Source organism: Mobula birostris, chromosome 3, assembly GCF_030028105.1.
Source record: "Mobula birostris isolate sMobBir1 chromosome 3, sMobBir1.hap1, whole genome shotgun sequence".
NCBI classification, from domain to species: domain Eukaryota; kingdom Metazoa; phylum Chordata; class Chondrichthyes; order Myliobatiformes; family Myliobatidae; genus Mobula; species Mobula birostris.
Window position 1 is genome coordinate 47,763,658 of NC_092372.1, and position 24,267 is coordinate 47,787,924.

The 24,267-nt window shown below is 42.5% G+C and overlaps 1 protein-coding gene across 2 annotated transcripts in view; it reads left to right on the plus strand.

Annotated features, from left to right (window-relative positions):
- The first annotated feature begins 6,977 nt into the window (after positions 1 to 6,977).
- kif2a (kinesin family member 2a) overlaps positions 6,978 to 24,267 on the plus strand; it is a 119,475-nt gene continuing 102,185 nt past the window's right edge. For both annotated transcript variants that reach the window (XM_072252583.1, XM_072252584.1), the window contains exon 1: positions 6,978 to 7,174. In XM_072252583.1, the coding sequence (XP_072108684.1) occupies positions 7,114 to 7,174 (61 nt within the window). In that variant the 5' untranslated portion in view covers positions 6,978 to 7,113. The remainder of the gene's footprint in view (positions 7,175 to 24,267) is intronic.

Here is a 24,267-nt window from a genome sequence, read left to right on the forward strand (position 1 = left end):
AACACGCTATTAGAAGAAATGGTGGAAGCGGATAGGATATGGAGGGAGTTAATCAGGCACATGACCAGGCAAGGTATAGACCCAGCCATGTTAATCTTTAGGGGAACGTAATCCTAGCTACTCTTTTACTCTTAATATAGCTTGGAATATCTTGGAATTTTCCTTAACCCTGCTTTCCAGGTCCATTTCATACACTCATTTTACTTTCCTGATTTCTCTCTTATAGTCACAAAGCGGTTCACTTGTTCTCAATAACTTAAACACTATGTATTCCTCTTTTTTCCTGACCATACAGAATGGCAACTTGCACAAGATATAACCTTCTCAAACTATGAACTAATAATTATAACCTGATATTTTCAAAAGAAAATGCAAATGCACATCAGTTTACAATGTTAGAATTAGTTTTTCAATTATGTTTTGCAGTTCTCCTGTACCTTGCCACATTCTTCCTTTCTATTAATTAAACCTCCCTATATGCTGTCATCTGCAAGTTTCATAATTGTACCGCCAATTTTCAATTATTAATGTAAATTGTGAACAGTAGTCACAGCACAAATTTCTGTGGAACATATTTCCTATGCTTTTTATGAAGAGTGGCTTACCAATTTTTTTTGTTTTATTACTGCTATCCACTTTTTCTATTTGTTCCTGCACTTCATGTGTTTAACCTTAATTACAAATCTGCATATTCGTGAGTCTGCCTTATTGAAACTTTTGAAAACCAATGAACGGCCCTCTTTCTAAACCTAAGCACATTGATGAAACAATCAAAAATGGATAAAAAGAGTTAATGACATTTGCTAGTTACTAGATGCCATCCAAAATCCCCTTACTCTGCTTCATTAGACTATAGCAGCATCTGACTCTCACAAAGCACTTTCTCTTTAAATCCAACTCCATTAGTTGGTGTTAGTATGCTGTTTTGAGAAACTACTGAAATGATGCCCTATGTTAAATGTCCTCCAACAATCTCAATTACCTAATTTCTTCTGCACCTCTCTATAGCTGCTGGGTTTTCTCCTATGATTATTCACATTAAAATTTTGTTTGGCACCAATATAGTTACCCTGTGACTCTAAGTATCGATACTTGGTTCCCATCTAATACATGGCAACACAAAGATAAGTGCAAAGGTAAGTTGTGGCGAGGACTTACGAAGGACTTATGGAATATAGATAAGTTAAGTGAGTGTGTATAATGTGGGAAAATATGAAATTATCAAATTTTCCAGGAAAAATAAATCAAAACTTTAAATTTAGCACATAATTGGGAAAGCCAAATGGATGTTATCATTATGACTGGCAACTGGATACAACACTAGGGAGGTTATGCTTCAGGGTATTGATGAGACCACAGCCAGAAATATGTGTAAAGTCTTATTTAAAAGGTGGTGTAAATGTTTTGGAAATAGTGCAAAGTTTACTAGATTCTTACCAGAGAAAAAACTAGACAAGTTTGATTCTTCGAGAGTTCAAAGAGAAGTGACTTGAATTAAACATAAAGGTCCTGTTACCTCTTGTGGGAATTTATAGTTGGAAGTCATTAAAAGTAAGGCGGAATCCATTCACAAACCATTAATGTGTTACTCACTGGACCTCCTTTCCTTAAAGACTGATGGAGGCAGAGACTTTGAATAGTTTTAGGGTAGAGGTGGATAAATTCTTGGTGAGATCAAAGTGAAAGATTATAGTGGACAAACAGGAATGCAGAGTTAGAGTTACAATCAGATCAACTACAGACTTATTGAAAGACAAATCATGTTCAAGACATGAATGAGTGGGCCAGTGAAGGAGTGGAGCTTTAAGGCTTTGACTCAAGAGGCTTCGACGAGAAGAGACGGAGGACAAGCTAGCTCGCAGTTAGTTTTTACAATGTCTCCTGAGACGGTGATGTGCCTCTCATGTGAGATGTGGCAGTCTTGGGGGAACTCCCCTCTCCCACAGAGTCACATCTGCCAGAAGTGCATACGGCTGGGTGATCTGGAAGACCGTGTAAGGAATCTGGAGCAGCAGCTGGATGACCTTCGACTCATAAGGGAGAATGAGGCAGTCATAGATGAGAGCTACGGGGAGGTAGTCACACCTAGGCTGTCGGAAGCAGGTCGTTGGGTAACAGTCAGAAGGGGGAAAGCGAAGGTGAGCAGACAGGTAGTGCAGAGCACCCCTGTAGCCATTCCCCTGAATAATAAGTTTACCGTCCTGGATACTGTTGGCGGGGGATGACCGACCAGGTGTGAGCCACGGTGGCAAGGCCTCCGGCACTGAGTCTGATTCTGTGGTGCAGAAGGGTGGGACGGAGAAGAGGAGAGCTGTCGTCATTGGAGACTCTATAGTCAGGGGAGCAGACAGGAGATTTTGTGGACGTGAGAAGGACACCCACATGGTTTGTTGCCTCCTGGGTGCCAGGGTCCGAGATGTCTCTGACCGGCTGCAAGACATCCTGGTACGAGAGGGAAAGCAACCAGAAGTCGTGATACATGTTGGGACCAACGACATAGGCAGGAAGAGGGATGAGGTCCTGAAGTGTGAGTTTCGGGAACTAGGCAGAAGGCTGAAGAACAGGACCTCAAGGATGGCGTTCTCAGGATTGCTGCCAGTGCTACGTGACAGTGCTGGTAAGAATTGGAGGAGATGGCAGTTGAATGCGTGGCTGAGGAGCTGGTGCAGGGAGCAGGGTTTTAGATTTTTAGATCATTGGGATCTCTTCTGGGGAAGGTGGGACCTGTACAGATTGGATGGGTTGCACCTGAACTCGAGGGGGAGCAATATCCTTGCAGGTAGGTCTGCTAGCATGGTTCGGGAGCGTTGAAACTAATTTGCGAGGGGGATGGGACCCAGAGCGATAGAGCAGTGAAAGAAGTGCATGGAGAAAAGCCAGATCTAACATACAGAGAGGCTTTGAGGAAAGAGAAGCAGAATAAATGGTGTAAAGACAGTAAGGTAGAAGGGCTGAAATGTGTGTACCTCAATGCAAGAAGCATCAGGAACAAAGGTGATGAACTGAGAGCTTGGATACATACATGGAATTATGATGTAGTGGCCATTACAGAGACTTGGCTGGCACCAGGGCAGGAATGGATTCTCAATATTCCTGGATTTCAGTGCTTTAAAAGGGATAGAGAGGTTGGAAAAAGGGGAGGAGGGGTGGCATTACTGGTCAGGGATACTATTACAGCTACAGAAAGGGTGGGTAATGTAGCAGGATCCTCTTTTGAGTCAATATGGGTGGACGGCAGGAACAGGAAGGGAGCAGTTACTCTATTGGGGGTATTCTATAGGCCCCCTGGTAGCAGCAGAGATACTGAGGAGCAGATTGGGAGGCAGATTTTGGAAAGGTGCAAAAATAATAGGGTTTTTAATCATGGGTGACTTTAACTTCCCTAATATTGATTGGCACCTGATTAGTTCCAAGGGTTTAGATGGGGCAGAGTTTGTTAAGTGTGTCCAGGACGGATTCCTGTCACAGTGTGTGGACAGGCCGACCAGGGGAATGCCGTACTAGATCTAGTACTAGGTAATGAACTAGGTCAGGTCACAGATGTCTCAGTGGGTGAGCATCTGGGGGACAGTGACCACTGCTCCCTAGCCTTCAGCATTATCATGGAAAAGGATAGAATCAGAGAGGACAGGAAAATTTTTAATTGGGGAAAGGTAAATTATGAGGCTATAAGGCTAGAACTTGCGGGTGTGAATTGGGATGATCTTTTTGCAGAGAAATATACTATGGACATGTGGTCGATGTTTAGAGATCTCTTGCGGGATGTTAGGGATAAATTTGTCCCGGTGAGGAAGATAAAGAATGGTAGGGTGAAGGAACCATGGGTGACAAGTGAGGTGGAAAATCTAGTCAGGTGGAAGAAGGCAGCATACATGAGGTTTAGGAAGCAAGGATCAGATGGGTCTATTGAGGAATATAGGGAAGCAAGAAAGGAGCTTAAGAAGGGGCTGAGAAGAGTAAGAAGGGGGCATGAGAAGGCCTTGGCGAGTAGGGTAAAGGAAAACCCCAAGGCATTCTTCAATTATGTGAAGAAAAAAAGGATGACAGGAGTGAAGGTAGGACCGATTAGAGATAAAGGTGGGAAGATGTGCCTGCAGGCTGTGGAAGTGAGCGAGGTCCTCAATGAATACTTCTCTTTGGTATTCACCAATGAGAGGGAACTTGATGATGGTGAGGACAATATAAGTGAGGTTGATGTTCTGGAGCATGTTGATATTAAGGGAGAGGAGGTGTTGGAGTTGTTAAAATACATTAGGACAGATAAGTCCCAGGGGCCTGACGGAATATTCCCCAGGCTGCTCCACGAGGCAAGGGAAGAGATTGCTGAGCCTCTGGCTAGGATCTTTATGTCCTCGTTGTCCACAGGAATGGTACCGGAGGATTGGAGGGAGGCGAATATTGTCCCCTTGTTCAAAAAAGGTAGTAGGGATAGTCCGGGTAATTATAGACCAGTGAGCCTTACATCTGTGGTGGGAAAGCTGTTGGAAAAGATTCTTAGAGATAGGACCTACAGGCATTTAGAGAATCATGGTCTGATCAGGGACAGTCAGCATGGCTTTGTGAAGGGCAGATCGTGTCTAACAAGCCTGGTAGAGTTCTTTGAGGAGGTGACCAGGCATATAGATGAGGGTAGTGCAGTGATGTGATCTATATGGATTTTAGTAAGGCATTTGACAAGGTTCCACACAGTAGGCTTATTCAGAAAGTTAGAAGGCATGGGATCCAGGGAAGTTTGGCCAGGTGGATTCAGAATTGGCTTGCCTGCAGAAGGCAGAGGGTGGTGGTGGAGGGAGTACATTCAGATTGGAGGATTGTGACTAGTGGTGTCCCACAAGGATCTGTTCTGGGACCTCTAATTTTCGTGATTTTTATTAACGACCTGGATGTTGGGGTAGAAGGGTGGGTTGGCAAGTTTGCAGATGACACAAAGGTTGGTGGTGTTGTAGATAGTGTAGAGGATTGTCAAAGATTGCAGAGAGACATTGATAGTCTGCAGGAGTGGGCTGAGAAGTGGCAGATGGAGTTCAACCCAGAGAAGTGTGAAGTGGTACACTTTAGAAGGACAAACTCCAAAGCAGAGTACAAAGTAAATGGCAGGATACTTGGTAGTGTGGAGGAGCAGAGGGATCTCGGGGTACATGTCCACAGATTCCTGAAAATTGTCTCACAGGTGGATAGGGTAGTTAAGAAAGCTTATGGGGTGTTAGCTTTCGTAAGTCGAGGGATAGAGTTTAAGAGTCGCGATGTAATGATGCAGCTCTATAAAACTCTGGTTAGGCCACACTTGGAGTACAGTGTCCAGTTCTGGTCACCTCACTATAGGAAGGATGTGGAAGCATTGGAAAGGGTACAGAGGAGATTTACCAGGATGCTGCCTGGTTTAGAAAGTATGCATTATGATGAGCGATTAAGGGAGCTAGGGCTTTACTCTTTGGAGAGAAGGAGGATGAGAGGAGACATGATAGAGGTGTACAAGATAATAAGAGGAATAGATAGAGTGGATAGCCAGTGCCTCTTCCCCAGGGCACCACTGCTCAATACATTGGACATGGCTTTAAGGTAAGGGGTGGGAAGTTCAAGGGGGATATTAGAGGAAGGTTTTTTACTCAGAGAGTGGTTGGTGCATGGAATGTACTGCCTGAGTCAGTGGTGGAGGCAGATACACTAGTGAAGTTTAAGAGACTACTAGACAGGTATATGGAGGAATTTAAGGTGTGGGCTTTTATGGGAGGCAGGGTTTGAGGGTTGGCACAACACTGTGGGCCGAAGGGCCTGTACTGTGCTGTGCTATTCTATGTTCTATGACATTGAGAAGCCTACCCCTGCTCCTAATCCCTATGTTTGTCCTAAATGCTGAAATTATGTAAAAGAATGTTAGTTTCTATATTTATGCCCAGCTACCCTTAACACCACTGCTCTTTTGCTGTCCTGGAATTATCAGACATTTGTCTGCCTTCCTACTAGGTAAGCAGTTATTTCTTCCAAATAAATAATGGGAAACTGAAACCATTGTCCTTGCCAGAAACCATGTTTTTCAGTCACCAATCCCAATACTTGGTAATTGATTAGTACTGATTCAGTTTATTTGCAAATTTCATGTCATATTTGCTTCCAAGATAAGTTTCACCTCGTCTGTTGCTGAAATCATCATCTATGTCTTTGCTACCTCTGGTCTTGATGATTCCAAAGTACTTCTGGATGGTGTCCCTCATTCAACTTTCCATAAAGTTTAACTTATTCTATTACTCATTTCTAAATTTACATTAAAGATGTCCTGACAAAGGGTCTCGGCCCGAAATGTCAACTGTGCTTCTTCCTATGGATGCTGTCTGGCCTGCTGTGTTCCACCAGCATTTTGTGTGTGTTGCTTGAATTTCCAGCATCTGCAGATTTCCTCATGTTTGGGAATAAATAGTGTTCAGTTGTCTGGACAGAGTGGATACAAAGTTATTTCCCTTGGACAAGGAGTCTTGAACCATGGGTAAGTCCCAGAACAAGCATTGGCTATTTAGGACTGAGAGAAGGATTTTTTTTTCTCTCAAAAGACAGAGAAATTCTCTACCTCAGAGGGCCTTGGAAGCTCAGTCCATGTTTATTCAAAACAGATATTGATAGATTTGTGGATATTAAAGGATATGGGGATAATGCGGGGGCGGGGGAGGAAATGGCAATGGCAATGAAAATCAGCCATGATCTTAATGAATAGTGAAGAGGCTGGAAGTGCCAGATGGCCTAACCTTGCTGTTAATTCTCATTTTACCATTTACCTCTCTTTTCTTTCCTAAAGATCAACAAACATTTTGTTTAATAGCACTTCCTTGTCATCCTTGAAGGTACCACATTAACATTAGATAATAGAGGGGTTATTTGTCGGCGTAGCCTTAAATCAATAGATTTTGGAAGAAACCACTTTGCCTTTATATTTATGAGCTGAATGAGGCGAGGTTACTGAGCATGCGCAGTACCGTTGGCGTTGCTCTGTCTCTTTGGCGGTCGCCACCCGGCAACAGGACAGAGCGAATACGGGGGAAGTGTCTGGAAACTTGAAGGCAATTTAACGATTAAACGTTTTATCGGCGGTGATATCGTGCGATGAATGGTAGTCTATAAAGTATGGCAGTCAATTTTGGGAAAGTCCAGATCGGGATTTACGTCGAAATCAAACGGAGTGATGGTAAGGAGTAGGCTTTTTTCTCCCTGACCGCCGATTTTCGGGATCATTGTTTGGTAAACGCTTCAACAAGCATCAGTAACTGCCGACTCAACATTGGAGTGAGGGGGGACGTGTCTAGAATATTCTTGCAGAATGGGATGGGGGAGGAGGAGGTTTGATTGGCGAGTGTTTTCCGAAAGGAAACGTGCGGTTGTTTGGTTGTCTCGGAAACGGCGCCGGGCGTTCTCACGGGTGCGGGGTGCCAAGGCCGGTGTTCTTCGTGTCACAACAACGCCTTGGCCGATCGCGGCGCCCTCCGCTCCTCGGGGGGCGACTGGGCGCCGCTGGCGGGGGGCGCGCGCGCCGGCGGGAGGCACGGCGCGAGTGCGGAAGTGGGAGGGAACGGGAAGGGGCATGCGAGGGGAAGTGAGAAGCGCAGGCAGAAGCGGACGCGGGAAAGCTCGCTTGCCAGTGTCCAGTATACTTATGAGAGGGAAAAATAAGTGGGGGGGGGAGAGCGAGGACTTGTAAAATCTTTCTTTTGTTTAACGTGGTGATTGATATCGGCCTCAAAAAAAGAGATTACTAATTTGCCACGGTTGTTGGGGGGTGGGGTGCTCTGACTGCTTCGACAGCCCCTCCCCACAATGCGTGTACCTAGCTTGGTGCAGACTGCACATGCGCTGTGAGGCTCTTGTACCATTATTTGGCAGGATGGGCGCCTGGTACCAATTCCCGATGGGTGTGAGGCTGCCGGAGAACGAAATGTAGCGTTTTTGTTAATATTTTCGCCGCACGTCAAGTTTTTGTTGGAATCTTGATTTTATTTACCTAGCCTTATTCACTATTTTGTTCGTAGAATTTACAACCGTGTATTTTCGTAATGCAGTAAATCTATTGTATTTAGAAGAAAGGACTGCATTTATACTATTTTGTGCATGATCTCAAGACGACCCAATCTGAGAAAACAGATGGAATTAGTCTTTTTTAATCTCTTTCCCATTTAGCCCGAGAGTATAACGGTAGTCTAAGGCGATTCTTAGTTTTAATTGTTAACTTCGATGTATCTAGATAATGAATTAATTTATTTGGTAACTTTGATGGTAAATAAACCATGGCACATTTTATTTTGGCATTAAAGGTCTTTGGCTCAATAGACAGACAGGCATAAGACATATGGCTGAGAAACGGGCTGTTCAGCCCACTGAGCCCATGCCCATCATCAACCACATATTTACACTAATGCAGTGTTAATCCTCTTTTGTATAATCTTCCACATTCTCAAAAGGATATATTAACGTTCAAACCCACATGTCTTTGGAATGTGGAAGGGTACCCATGCATGCAAACATATAGACATCATCCCAGGTCAAGATTGAACTTGGATTTCTGGCACTGTGAGGCTCTACCAGCTGTACCACTGTGCTACTCATATGGAAGCTTGTTTAACATAAAAAGATTTAAAAAAAAAACACAAAAGCAGGTGCTTACTCCCAGTCAGCAAAGACATGTTATTTCTTCTTTCTCTGATAAAGTTCCTACGTGATCCTTATACCATTTAATAATTTTAGATACAAGGGGATTAGATGAAAGGGACCATAGCTTTATGCAGTTGAGGTTTATGAAGATTTGTAAGCCTCAACAAAAAAAGTCCTCATTTGCTCAGACTTGGATCTTGATCCTAGTTTGAGGCAGTGCAGTCAAAGAAAACAGCTGTTAGGATCTTTCCCAACCTGGTCATCTGAGAATTTTCCATATTTCTTTGTGATTCCTTTCCATTTAGAACTCTAGTGATCACATGCCCATCTGTAATCAAAGGTACGCCAGATGCCATGATGTATTTGAACCTTTAGAAGGCCTTCAGTAAGGTGTTGTGTGGAAAGTCATTAAAGTCATTACAGAATGCACAATATGTAGACATACTGGTGTGGATTGAGAATTGGTTAATTGTCAGAAAATTGGTAGCAATAATGGATCAATTTCATAAATTGGAGGCTGTACTGAGATGGATGCCGTGGGATTGATGCAGGAACACCTATACAAATGATTTGGATAACAGAATCAAGTGTCAGGTATATAGGTTTACTGATTGTATGGAGCTTTGTGTGAGAATGTAGCATGCTTTCAACAGGTATAAATAGGTTAAATGAATGAGTTAGAATAGTGTGGAAAATTTAGGTCATCTGCTCTGAGAAAAAATAGAAACCTGTTTCAAATTGAGTGATTTGTCTTGTATATGTAAGTTAATGTGCATGTACGGTGAGCAATTTGGAAGGCAAATGGTATTAGAAGAAGATCAGAGTACATGAGTAGAGATGTCTTGTTTAGTTATATTGAGCCTTAATGAGAATGTATTTGAAATGTTGTGGATAGTTCTAATTTCTCTTAAGGGAGGAATGCAGCAGAAGTTTATCAGATTGACTTCTAGGATGGAAAAAATATAATGTAATGAGAGAGAAAATAGACTGAGTCTCTACAGTCTTGAATTCAGAAGAAAGAACTTATTTTGATGAATTTTAAAAAGAAAAGCCCAGACTGACAGGATGAAGGAGGAATGATATTTCTTCAGTCTGGAACATTTGCATCTGGTCTCAGTATAAGACATTGGCTATTCAATGACCTACCCTTATTTTACTGTCCTTCTCTTTGTCCTACAAATGGCCAATGCACTATGCACCATTCCAAATTATTTGTATCATTAAATGGAGACTACTTGTTTACCCTCCTTCAGGTGAGATATTGCCATTGCAATGGCTTCCTCATTCTTTTCTTCCAGATCGCCTTCTAAGCGACCCTACTGTGTATTTACCTTTTTGATTGCTTGATGCACTGTTATATTTACTTTGTGTTTCATGTGACTCAGCTGAACAAGATTCCAGGGTACATGAACATGCCAAAAAATTTCAAGGATTGGTTATCAAACCTTTTCTTGTTAGGGTTGGTCATTGTGACACAAATGTTTTACTTGCCACATGTTAACATCTGCCTAATACTGTCTAAGTCTTGCTGCATTCGAATTGGACTACTTTGTTATTTGAGGAATTGTAAATGGAATTGAGCATTGTTTAGTCATCAGAGAACATCCCCATATTGTCTTGATGATTAAAGGGAAGTCATTGAAACAGCTGATTTTGGATTTGGCCAGGGTGCTACTCCAAGGAATTCTTGGTCTTATGTCATGAGTTTGGGAGGATTACCTCCAACAGCCACGGTCATCTTCCTTTCTATGAGTCCTGACTGCAACCTTGGAATGCTTTCACCTTGATTCCCATTGAGTTATATTTTATTAAGGCTCCTTGTTGCTATACTTGGTCAAGTCCTACCTTGATGCCAAGGGCCATCACTCGCCTCACTTCTGAAATTACTAATATGGATTCTTAAGGATGCTATACTACACAAAAAAATTGTTTTCTGGAAATGATTAAACTGTTTTACTGCAGGATAAAAACAATGGAAATCAGATAAAGCTCTAGTAACTATGAGTATGTGATACATTGATCAGCTTGTGCAACAGAACCTTGCTTTTAAAATAACTGAATTCCAGTCTAGAGGGAAGAACATTTTTTAATAAAAATGCTTAATTCTGGGGAGAAAACTTTGTATAGTACCACCTTGAAACATCCCAAACTCTGTAGATAATGGTGTGTGTCTTCAGTTGTTCCTACCTGATATTGGAGATGTGACAGGGTATTTGCAATCAGTGTTAGGTAAAGAGTAAGTATCTGTAAGGATAGTGAGAAGCCAACATTTTCAGAATAGTACAGTGGGATCTCTTGCACTCAGAACTGTTGGATCTTTGGTAATTCATGTAAATGATGGGACCTCTGACGGTGTAGTAATTTTTCAGTACTGTTCATCATGATAACATTGCCTATATGCATTGAGTTCTTGTTTAGAAATACAAACCCACAGACCTTGTACTACTACAACCCAAAAGGAGACCACTGGGGCTTCAGGCCGTTTTGCTGGCTCCCAGTGAAACAATTCCATCAGATCCATTTTGCCCCTCCATATTCTTTGGTAACCCTGAATTTGTATTCTTTCCCACCAATTCCCCTTTGACTCTTTCTGTTGTAAATTATACCTCAATACAAATTTCTAAGAACCAGTTCTCATACCAAGGTGTCTTTTAGGATGGGAAGATGGAGGAAAATAGACTATCAGAAAAACACGCGTGGTCAGAGAAGGAGTGTGAAAACTCCTCATGGAGTACACCTGAGGTTCAGATCAAATCTAGGGTCTCGAATGTCAGCACTAAATGCTGTGCCATTCTACAACCCTTAACCTTGGATCTGATCATGAGAATGGTACTACAGCAAGAAGCTTAGCACCTAATTTTTTAAAAAATTGTAATATTATATTAATCAACTAGAATACAACTCAAAATATTTTTCACTTGTCTCAAAACCACTGTATGCTACCCTTGAGCAGAGCAATCTATTGTCAAATCTACATTTTTATATTAAAATCATATACTGTTTGATATTTATAGTATAATTATAGTGGATTTTGGTTAATTGGGCTATCAGTTAATTGGGGCAGCCACTTATTTGGGACAACTCTTGCAGAACAAAAACTAATCTAACAAATTGTTGGGATTCCCTTCATTTGTTTGGAACACTATGCCACTTAATTGGGGCAGGAGACTATTGCAAAACAGATTCTAGCTAGCGCAGTCATACGCACTTGATGCTACACCGTATTTAGAGTGAACAGTTTTTAAATAGCATCAGTTGCATGTGTTGTATTCAAAAGGCAGTGATTTTGTCATTGATGGTGAGAAATAAATACTAAAACAAATTCAAACTGTCTTGCTTATTGCGGGTTCAAGCATTTACAACTTGAGGATGGCAGAAACGGCCGGGAGTGAAAATGAAACAATTTCACTACTTCATTAAGTTAGGAAATATGAAGAGTTTCATTGCATTGACAATCATTTTGAATGTAATAATGAAAATGATTTGGAGAATGCCATCCATGATCACATTGTATGAATGCAATCCATTATCTGCACTAGGTTTTGTTCATTGCGTACACTGGATGAATTCCTCCGTTGATAAATATTAGGAACTGCAGTTGCAAGAAAAAGTTTGTGAACCCTTTGCAATTACCTCATTTTCTACATTAATTACCCTTAAAATGTGGTCTGATCTTCATCTAAGTCATAATAATAGACAAACATAATCTGCCTAAATGAATAACACAAACAATTGTACTACTTGTAGACAATACTGAGGACACCATTTAAACAACCATAGTCAAGGTTCAAAAAAGTATGCAAGCCTCTGGGGTAATGCTTTCTACAAAAGTTATTTGGAGTCAGGTGTTCCAATCAATGATATGAGATTGAAGGTGTGGATTGTAGAGGTGCTCTGCCCTATATTTCTTCTTTAAAAAGGCCACACAAAGTCAGGTACTGATAGAGCCTACTCTCCTGAAGAAAGATCTGTTTATGTGCACCATGTCTTTATCAAAACAACTTTCAGAGGACCTTTGAAGAAGAATTGTAGAGATGCATGAAGCTGGAAAAGGCTACAAAAGCATTTCTAAACACCTGAGTGTTCATCAGTCCACAGTAAGAGAAATTGTCTACAAATGGAGGAAATTCGGGACTGTTGCTACTCTCCCTAGAAAGTGGGCATCCTGCAAAGATCATACCAAGAGTACAAATTTCAGTGCTCAAGGAGGTGAAAAAGAATCCAAGGGTATCAGCAAAAGACCTGCAGAAATGTCTAGAACTTGTTAAAGTCTCTGTTCATGTGCCTACTATAAGAAAAAGACTGTACAAGAATGGTGTTCATGGGACATTATGGAGGTAACCACTATTCTCCAAAAAAAACATTGCTGCAAGTCTCAGGTTTGTAAAAGACCGCATGGGTGATCCACAGTCTTTCTGGGGCAATGTTCTGTGGACAGATGAGACAAAAGTTGAACCTTTTGGCAGAAGTGCACACCACTATGTTTGGAAGAAAAAGGGCAATGCACACCAACATGAAAACCTCATCCCGACTGTGAAGCATTGTGCAAGGAGCATCATGGTTTGGGGCTGCTTTGCTGCCTCAGGACCTGGACAGTTTGCAATTGTTGAGGGAACAATGAATTCAAAATTGTATCAAGGCTTTTTGCAGAAGATTGTCAGGGTAGTGGTCCATTACCTGAAGCTTAATAGAAATTGGATAATGCAACAAGACATTGATCTGAAACACAAGCGTAAATCAACAACAGAATGGTTTAAAAAGAAGATGATTTGTGTTTTAGAATGGCCAAGTCAGAGTCCAGACCTTATCTCAATTGAGATGCTGTGGCATTTCCTGGAGGGCTGTTCATGCAAGATATCCCAGAAATATTGATAAACTGAAACAGTTTGTATAGAGGAATGACCTATAATTCCTCTTTGCCATTGTGCAAGTCTGATCAGCAGCTACACGAAACACTTGGTGGAGGTTATTTCTGCTAAAGGAGGTTCTACCAATTATTAAATATAAGGGTTCGCATACTTTTTCCAGCCTAGACTGAATAATTAAACTGTGTTCAATAAAGATGTGAAAAGTACAATTGTTTGTGTATTATTAATTTAGGCAAATAGTGTTTGTCTATTATTGTGATATAGTTGAAAGTCAGACCATATTTTATGAGTAATTAATGCAGAAAACCAGGTAATTGCAAAGGGTTCACCAACTTATTCTTGCAACTGTAAAATATAGTTTTATTGTACTATAGTACTATTAGTAGTGTTCCTTACTCCATAGAAGTTAAGAGTTTGGGGTGGAATTGAGAATGAGAGGTGTCTAGGAGGTATAGAGTGGGACAAAGAGAATAGTAACAAAGAGAATAGTAAGCAAAGGCATGTGCTTGAATCCACTTGTGTATGTATGCACTGATGTAAGTTTGTACAGACACACATGTCTATGCCAGTGAACCTGGTTTTCATTACCACCTTGCCAATAGACCAAGATCTTGCTCTGTCACGCCACATTGTAGCTGTTATTCTATGACCTGTCTCTTATTAAAAGAAATCATGTATAGTCAACTTTCATTGCTCGGTGTGGCAGGACAGAACACTCATGGGCAGCTTATCACCATCAGTGTGGTTCCAAAATAAGTATTAGCATGGGAAGAACATCAGTGATGAAGATTTGAAAGACGTTACAAAGAAAATGCTTTGTAAGTAGCCTCTCTCCCAGATGAGCTAAATCTTTTTTATGCTCGATTCGATGTTGCCAATACTGAGCCCCTGAAGAGAGCTGCTGATGCGACCAGTAGCTTGGTCATCTCTGAGGCCGAAGTCAGTCGCAAGGCTGTGGGATCGGACGGCATCCCAGAGTGGGTACTCAAGAGTGTGTGTGGCACAAATGACAGATGTGTTTACAGATATTTTTAATCTCTCTGCCTCTCCCAGTGTGGAGTGCCCCCCCCCCCGCTTCAAAACGTCCACCATTGTTCTGGTACCTAGAAAGACCAAGGTAACATGTCTGAATGACTGGTGTCCTGTCGCACTCACCTCAATAATAAGCAAATGCTTTGAGAGGCTGGCCAAGGACTACATCTGCAGCTTGCTGCCACCCACACTGAGCCCCCAACACAACCAAGCGATAAATGACGCAGTAGCCACAGCTCTACACACCATCCTTACACAGCTGGCGAAGGAGGATGCTTATGTGAGAATGCTGTTCTTGGACTACCGTTCAGCACTCAACACCATAATTCCGTCCAGGCTCAACCTTTGCCCTGCGTTGTGTAGCTGGATCCTGGACTTCCTGTCAGATTGCTGACAGGTAGTAAGAGTGGGCTCCCCACCGCTGCCCCTCTGACCCTCAATACAGGCGCCCCTCAGGGCTGTGTACCAAGCACCCTCCTTTACTCTCTTTATACCCATGACTGTGTCACCACCCACAGCTCCACACTGCTAATTAAATTTGCTGATGAGACTACACTGATTGGCCTAATCTCAAATAATAATGAGGCAGCCTACAGAAAAGAAGTCATCACCCTGACACAGTGGTGTCAAGAAAACAACCTGTCCCTCAATGTGGCAAAAAAAAAAGGGAGCTGGTTGTGGACTACAGGAGGAAGGAGGAATGGAGACAGGCTAGCCCCTATAGACATCAATGGATCTGGGGTTGAGAGGGTGAACAGCTTTAAGTTCCTCGGCATACACATCACCGAGGATCTCATGTGGTCTGTTCATACCGACTGTGTGGTGAGAAAGGCACAACAGTGCCTCTTTCACCTCAGATGGTTGAAGAAGTTTGGTATGGTCCCCAAATTCTAAGAGCTTTCTACAGGGGCACAATTGAGAGCATCCTGACTGGCTGCATCACTGCCTGCTATGGGAACAGTACTTCCCTCAATCGCAGGACCCTGCAGAGAGTGGTGCGGACAGCCCAGCGCATCTGTAGATGTAAATTTTCCACTATTCAGGACATTTACAAAGACAAGTGTGTTTTTTAAAAAATGCGGATGGAGGGTCAAAACGAAGAGAAAAGGCTTCGTTTTCAAAATTTTCTGGCGTAGTGTGGATGTAGCCTGAGATACTTATCAGGAGTGCTGCATATGCAAGGCCCTTGGTATTGTTATGGATCCCTTCCATCCATCCCACAATCTCCTTTAGGCAGGAGAATTGGTGCAAGGACTGTTAGTATGGGAAATAGTTTCTTCCCCTCAGGCCATGAGACTACCAACTCCCTGCCACCTCTAGGTCTCATTAGATTAGATTATCACTTATGAAATGCCAATAGCGTTATACTACTGTCAGATCCCCCCTTCTCTAGCCCTTATCTCTTTCACCAAGCACCTTCCCACTCTTTACCCCCTCTCCCTCTCCTGGTTTCACCTGTCACTTATCACCTTGTACTTCTTCCTCCCCTCCCCCCCTCCCCCCACCTTCTTACTCTGACCTCTCCTCTCCCTTCCCAGTCCTGATAACAGGTCTCGGCCCGAAACGTTGACTGTTTACTCCTTTCCGTAGAGTGTGACCTGCTGAGTTCTTCCAGTATTTTGTGCGGGTTGCCTTGGATTTCCAGCATCTGCATATTTTCTCTTGGTTAGCAGTATACTGTTTACTTTTTCACTTGTGTCATAGATGGACTTAATGCTAAAAGTCAACCTCTTGGAATATATTTTATTATTTGCTAAGTTATTTGTGGTAATATCACTGAATGTGTTGTTTGTGAGTTATATGTACTGTATTGTACATCTTGGTCTGGAGGAACGTTGTCCATTTGGCAGTATACATGTATACCGTTGAATGACAATGAACTTGAGATGTGGGACTGAACGTGAGCATAGCAAACCAGGTGCAGGGCTTGGGCAGTGGGGGATTTCTCAACCATGCTAATCAGACCTGGACCTCAGCTCAGCCCTTCTGCCCTGTTCTCACATCTCTCAGTTCCCCTTTAGTCCTGAACTGGAATGTCCCAGCTCTGGATTCTTTCATTGACTCTGCCCAGGATGGAGAAGCCCAAAGAGACATCAGCTTCCGAGAGGAGAGAGAGGAAATAGGTTTGCAATTAGATTATTATTGTCACGTGCGAAAGCTTGTCTTGTATGCTGCTGATTCAGTTCAAATCATTACACAGTGCATTGAGATAGAACAAAGTAAAATAACTGCTCGTTAATGCGAATCTATATGGACACATGGCCAAGTGGTTAAGGCATTGGACTAGCGACTTGAAGGTCGTGAGTTCACGCCCCAGCCGAGCGAGGCACTTAATCACACATTGCTCTGCGACGACACTGGTGCTAAGCTGTATGGGTCCTAATGCCCTTCCCTTGGACAACATTGGTGTCGTGGAGAAGGGAGACTTGCAGCATGGGCAACTGCTGGTCTTCCATACAACCTTGCCCAGGCCTGCGCCCTGGAGAGTGATGACTTTCCAGGCGCAGATCCATGGTCTCGCAAGGCTAACGGATGCCTTAATAATACAAATATCTAATCAGCCAATCGTGTGGCTGCAACTCAATGCAAAAAGCATGCAGATATGGTCAAGAGGTCCATTTGTTGTTCAGAATGGGGAAGAAATTTGATCTAAGTAGCTTTGACCGGTGTTGGTGCCAGATGAGGTGGTTTGAGTATCTCAGAAACCATTGATCTCTTTTGGGATTTTCATGCACAACAGTCTAGAGTTTACAGAGAGTGGTGTGACAAAAAAAATCCTTCTGCGAGCAAAAAATGGCTTATAAATGAGAGAGGTCAGAGGAGAATGGCCAGACTGGTTCAAGCTGACAGGAATGAGACAGGATCACGTGTTACAACAGTGGTGTGCAGAAGAGCATCTCTGAATGCACAGCACATCGAACCTTGAAGTGGATGGGTACAGCAGTGAAGGCCACAAACATCCACTCCGTAGTTAGTTTATTAGGTAAAGGAGATACCTAGTAAAAGGGCCACTGAGTCTATAATGCTAGGGAACTTAATAGTCCTATAGCAATGCGGTTGAAACTGGCCTTGAACCTGGTGGTACATGCTTAACAGGTTAGTTGATGGGACTAGGCAGAATAATGGTGCAGCATGGACTAGATGGGCCAAAAGGCCTACTTCTGTGCTGTAGTGCTCTGTGACTCTGAATCTATGACTCTACATCTCACAGGCACCTTTGAAATGGTGCCAGATTGTCTACAAGATGAGGCTTTTGTGGTGCTTCATTTAAAATAAGAAAAACAGGGCTATCTGTAGAATTTATAGATGCATAGAACACTACAGCACAGTACAGGCCCTTGGGCCCGCAATGTTTTGCTGACCTTTTAACTTTAAGATCAATCTAAACTTTCCATCCCACATCATCCTCCATTTTCCTTTCATCTATGTGCCTTTCTCAGAGTTTTCTTAATGTCCGTAGTGATCGGCCTCTACCACCTACAGAGTGTTCCATGCACCCACCTCTCTCTGTGAAAAGAAAATTATCCCTGACATTTAGGACTAGGTAGGACTGGGATAGAGTGGATGTGGAGAGGACGTTTCCTATGGTGGATGTATCCAGAACGAGAGGGCACAGCCTCAAAATTGACGGGCGACCTTTTAGGACAGAGGTAAGGAGGAATTTTGTTTTAGCCAGAGAGTAGTGAATCTGTGGAATGCTCTGTCATAGACTGCGGTGAAGGCTACTACTTAAGGCAGAAGTTGGTCAGGTCATCAAGGATATGGCAAGAAGGCAGGTGTATGGGGTTGAGTGGGATCCAGGATCAGCCATGATGGAATGGCAGAGCAGACTCGATGGGCTGAATGGCCTAATTCTGCACCTATGTCTCATGGTCTAGTCTTATAAAGGCCGGAAGGATCATTGGGGACCTGAGTCACCCCAGCCACAAACTGTTCTAGCTGCTACCATCTGGGAAACGTTATCACAGTATAAAAGCCAGGACCAACAGGCTCCGGGACAGCTTCTTCCACCAGGACATCAGACTGATTAATTCATGCTGACACAACTGTACTTCTTGTTATATTGTCCTGTTGTACCTACTATTTATTATAAATTACTATAAATTGCATATTTAGATAGAGATGTAGAGATTTTTACTCCTTATGCATATGAGGGATGTAAGTAATAAAGTCAGTTCAATTCAAAGATAACTTGATGACAGTCCACCAATAGGAACTGCAAAGTGCAGTGTGTCATGAAATCCACATTAAGTACCATCTGTGAAGAGACTTTTGTCTCCTGTGTGTGTGTATATGTATATATGTGTGTGTGTGTGTGTAATATATATATATATATATAACCATTTTTGTTTTGATGAGAATCAGAATAAGGTTTTTATCACTGACATGTGTTGTGAAATTTAACTTCGTAGCATTTCAATGCCAAAGTACAGAAAGGAAATGATAATGCAGAAAGGAAAAAATGTAATCAATTACACTCAGACTCTGCTTAACACTGAGGATGTGTTCCTCAGAGGTGGAGCTCTATGCTGTGCCATTACAACATTATGTAAATGGAAATGTGTGCCTATTTTTAAAAAAAATCAAACCTGATATATATGATATTTTATGCTTGCATAGTAATTCGTGGAGTAATAATCACACAAACAGGCCTAACCTGTACATCAGTGGAGCAACAACACATCGCAGCAGCAGCGGAGGGAAGCAGGTGTTGGTTACATCTTAAAGGAGGGACCAGGCTGTGGGTCCTTCTCTAACTTTGGCTTTTTCTTCAAGTAGTTGTTGAGATTTGACTGCCTTTTCTTAAGTTACTTCTCATGAAGCCATTCTCGGTTGCAGGAAATCACGTCAAGAGCACCTCTCTTTGCCTGATTGCTTCGCTCTCCGTCAGGGTCATTATAGATGAACATTGCAAATTTCAGAGGCACCAACGTCAACCTGACAGTCACTAGCTTCCAAATGCCATATCACTTGCAGTTTACATCCATGCTAATGTTTTTCCTAGACAACTTGTATGTACTACCTTCATTGGAAGTTGCAGGCTATTTTCCAGCCATCATGGGTGAAAAAAATGGAATAAATTGGTGAGGGAGCAAGTATGTTTACACATATAGGGAAGGCAGAGCGCGAACCAATACGTGATTGGATGTAAGTGGCTCAGAGCGTACGTAAAGTGCTCTCTTCAGTTGATTGAATGTTTAGTGTAATGGTGGCCGCTCTTGAAGTTTTGAGTGTTGTTCAGAATGAAATTTCGTCATTTAAAAAGATTTCAATAAAGAATCGAATAACTGTTGTAATGATTCAGCACTATGTGGGGAGGCATTGTGTGGGGTCTGAGTGTACACTGTACTATATACATATATTGAGTAGATTAAAAATAGTGCAGAAACAGAAATAATGCATATATTTTAAAAAGTGATGTAGGTGTTCATGGGTTCAACGTCCATTTGGGAATCAGATTGCAGAGGGGAGGAAGTTATTCCTGAATCACTGAGTGTGTGCCTTCAGGCTTCTGTACCTCCTTCCTGATGGTAACAATGAGAAGAGGGCATGCCCTGGGTGATGGGGGTCGTTAATAATGGATGTTGCCTTCCTGAGGCACTGCTCCTTGAAGAGGCTAGTACCCAAGATGGTGCTGACTAATTTTATGACCTTCTCTTGGTCCTGTACAGTAGCCCCCCACTGCCCCCCCATACCAGACAGTGATACAGCCTGTCAGAATGCTCTCCACAGTACATCTATAGAAGTTTTCCAGTGTTTTAATTGACAAACCAAATCTCTTCAAGCTCCGAATGAAATATAGCTGCTGTCTTGCCTTTATAGCTGCAATGATATGTTGGGAGCAGGTTAGGTCCTCAGAGATCTTGATATCCAGGAACTTGAAATTGCTCACTCTCGTCACTTCTGATCCCTCTTTGAGGATTGGTTCGTGTTCCCTCGTCTTACCCTTCTTAAGGTCCTCTGTCAGCCCTTTTGTCTTACTGACATCGAATGCAAGGTTGTTGCTGCGGCACCACTCAACTACCTTGCTCATGTACGCCTTCTCATCTCCATCTGAGATTCCACCAACAATGGTTGTATCATCAGCACATTTATAGAAATGCTTTGAGTGACTAGATGAACTCCTGCCTCAGCAAGGACATGGGCCCACTGCAATGTGCCTGTCGCCACAATAGGTTTATGGCAGACACAATCTCAATGGCTCTTCATATGGCCATAGATTACCTGGACGATATAATCACCTATATCAGGATGCTGTTTGTTGACTATAGCTCAACATTCAACACTGTCATTCCACAATCCTGATTGATAAAGTTACAGAACCTGGGTCTCTGTACCTCCCTTGGCAATTGGATCCTTGACTTCCTAACTGGGAGACCACAATCTGTGGATTTATGATAATATCTCTCCTCACCGACAATGAACAGTGGTGCACCTCAGGAGTGTGTGCTTAGCCATTGTTCTACTCTCTCTCTATATCCCTGACTGTGTGGCTAGGTATAGTCAAATTCCATCTACAAGTTTGCTGATGATACAACCATTGTTGTTAGAAACTCAGATGGAGAGCATCCAGGTAATGAACTACAAATGCTGTGCCGTTCTTGGATTGTAAGGCCTATTATACTTAAGGAAAAAAATATCTGAACTTGTACTTGAAATTCAAAGTAGAAAATGAATATTTGGTGGCTGGAAAGAGCACAGGAGAACCAGTAATTAACTGGTAGTACAACATGTGTTCATCCTTCTGTACTGTCAAGATCATCTTTGACTCCAAACATTTGAGGGCCCAACCTGCTGAGAGCAAATGTAGGCAAGCTCATCAAAAATAAAAACAAAACCGTCTGGTGCCCTTGGAAGGAGCACTGATGAATTAATCGAGTGAGACTGCCCTTAACTTAAAGCAAGTATCACACACTGACAATCTGATCATGCTTTGTCACCAACCCCAAGCTAGTTGAGAAAGCAAAGAGGAACCTTGTGTACAAATTCTCAACTCTTCTTCCACAACTGGGAATGTGCAAGAATCTTCCAAAAAGTCATAATCTTACTAACCAAGAAATGAGACAATTTCTTGTTGTAGAGTTAACAGGAGTTTGCAATAGGATCATACCAACTGCCACCTCCCTGAATCAAAGAACAGATTGCATCCATCAAAATACACAATGGATATGATCTCAAGAAAAATGCAGGGAGTTTTATTGGGCAGAAGATAAAAAAGCTTGAAAGCATGTACCACCATAGTGAAGGACCATTATCCAATTGTTATAAGACTCTTGAATGCTGAAAGGTTAATTCTTGTGGCACTTGTATTTTATTGGGCTACCAGCAATATGATTTCTCTATATTCTGTACCATCTTCTTCATTTAGTTTTAATTTTTACTGCCTTTTGAAGTTTATACATGTAACATGACCTGTCTTGTATGGGGCATATCAGTGGCGTCAACAGAGCTCTATGAACAGGTGTTTCTTGCAGATCGGAGGTGATTATTTAAAAAGAGCTTCATGGGCGTTTGTCCATTCTGCGAGGCCTATCAGCAGTGTCAAAGATCTCTACGAACTAAGTAAAAGTACAGAAGGGATAAGTGGAGTGGCCACTGTCGGAAGTAGGCCAGTGGCGAGAGTAGAAGCGATAGGCTTTGTCTCTGTGTTGGCTCTGTGTAAAGCGTCTGTTAAGGTTTTCTTTTTTTTTCCATATCTTACTGTAACATTTAATTTGCTGTGGTGTGTTTTTCGTGCTGGATGTAGGAGAACTGGGAGACCTAGGGTCTTCTGATTGTATGGGAGAGTGAAGAGATAACTGATCAAAGTTACAGGGAAGTAGTCACCTTGAAGTTGCAGGAGGCGAGTAGCTGGGTGACTGTCAGGAGAAATGGAAATAGGCAGTTAGAGCAGAGCACTCCCCATGGCCATTCTCCTCAGAAACAAGTATACCGCTTTGGATATATGTGGGGAATGACCTCCCAGGAGAATGGCATGTGACCAGGTTACAGGCACTAAGCGTGGGTTCCGTCATTCAAAAGGGAAAGAGAGAGAAGGAGGGAGCGGTAGTGACAGGCGTCTCAATAGTGAGGGGAACAGACAGGAGATTCTGTGGACATGAATGGGACACCCAGATGGTATGTTGCATCTCAGGTGCCAGGGTCAGGTGTGTCTCAGATCGCGCCCCCAACATTGTGGAGAGGGAGGGGGAACTGCCAGATGTCTTGGTACATATTGGTACCAGAGACATGGGAAGGAAAAGCAAAGAAGTCGTGGAAAGAGAATTTAGAGAGCTAGATAGAAAGCTAAGAAGCAGCACCTCTCGGGTGTAATTTCTGGATGGCTTCCTGTGCCAGGCGCCAGTGGGGATAGAAACAGGATGATTTGGCAGATAAATGCATGGCTGAGAAGCTGGTGCAGAAGGCAGGGCTTCAGGTTCTTGGATAATTGGAATCTCTTCAAAAGTATGACCTGTTCAAAAGTGACGGGTTGCACCTGAACCTGAGGGGAATCAATATTCTCGTGGACAGATTTGTTAGAGCTGTTGGGGAGGGTTTAAACTAATTTGATTTGGGGGTGGGAACTGGAGTGAAGGGGCTCAGGATAGATGGCTAAAAAAGTAAAGATAGCGTGCAGTCAGACTGTCAGGAAGGGCAGCCAAATGATGGGACGTAGTTGCAGCCAACAGGCTGAATATCAAAACATTAGGGATGCAGAATCAGAAAGGATAGCAAATATGGTACTCGAGGTGTTGTATCTAAATGCGCGTAGTATAAGAATTAAGGTGGATAATCTTGTACTATTACAGATTGCCAGGTATGATGTTATGGCCATCACTGACTCGTGGCTGAAGGATGGTTGTAGTTGGGAGCTGAATGTCCAAGGTTACACGTTATATTGGAGGGATAGGAAGGTAGGCAGAGGGAGTGGTGTGGCTCTGCTGGTAAAGAATGACATCAAATCAATAGAAAGATGTGACATAGGATCAGAAGATGTTGAATCTTTGTGGGTTGAGTTAAGAAACTGCAAGGGTAAAAGGACGTTGATGGCAGTTATATACAGGCCTTCCAACAGTGGCTGGGAGGTGGACCACAGAAAATAGAAAAGGCAAGTCAAAAGGGCAGTGTTATGGTAGTCATGGGAGATTTTAACATGCAGGTCGATTTGGGGAAAATCAGGTTCATAATGGATCTCGAGAGTGAGTTTGTTGAATGCCTAAGAGATAACTTTTTAGAGCAGTTTGTCATTGCGCCTGCTAGGGGATCGGCCATATTGGATTGGGTGTTATGTAATGAGCTGGAGGCGATTAGGGAGCTTAAGGTAAAAGAATCCTTGGGAACCAGTGATCACAATATGAAGAATTCAACTTGAAATTTGACAAGGAGAAAGTGAAGTGTGATGTAGCAATATTTCAGTGGAGTACGGGCAGCCAAGTGGATAGTTAAAGTTTTTTTCAAGTATATTAAAAATAGGAGAAATGAGAGTTGACCGCTTAGAAAATGAGGCAGGAAAAATGATGGGAACAAGGAGGTGATTGATGAACGGAATGAGTATTTTGCGTCAGTCTTCACTGTGGAAGTACCAGTATGCCTGATGTAGAGTGTAAAGGAAGAAAAGTGCGTGCAGTTACTATTACAAGAAAGAAAGTGGTCAAAAAGCTGAAAGACCGAAAGGCACATAAGCCATCCAGACCAGATGAATTGCACCCTAGGGTTCTGAAAGAGGTAACGTTAGAGATTGTGGTGGCGTTAGAAA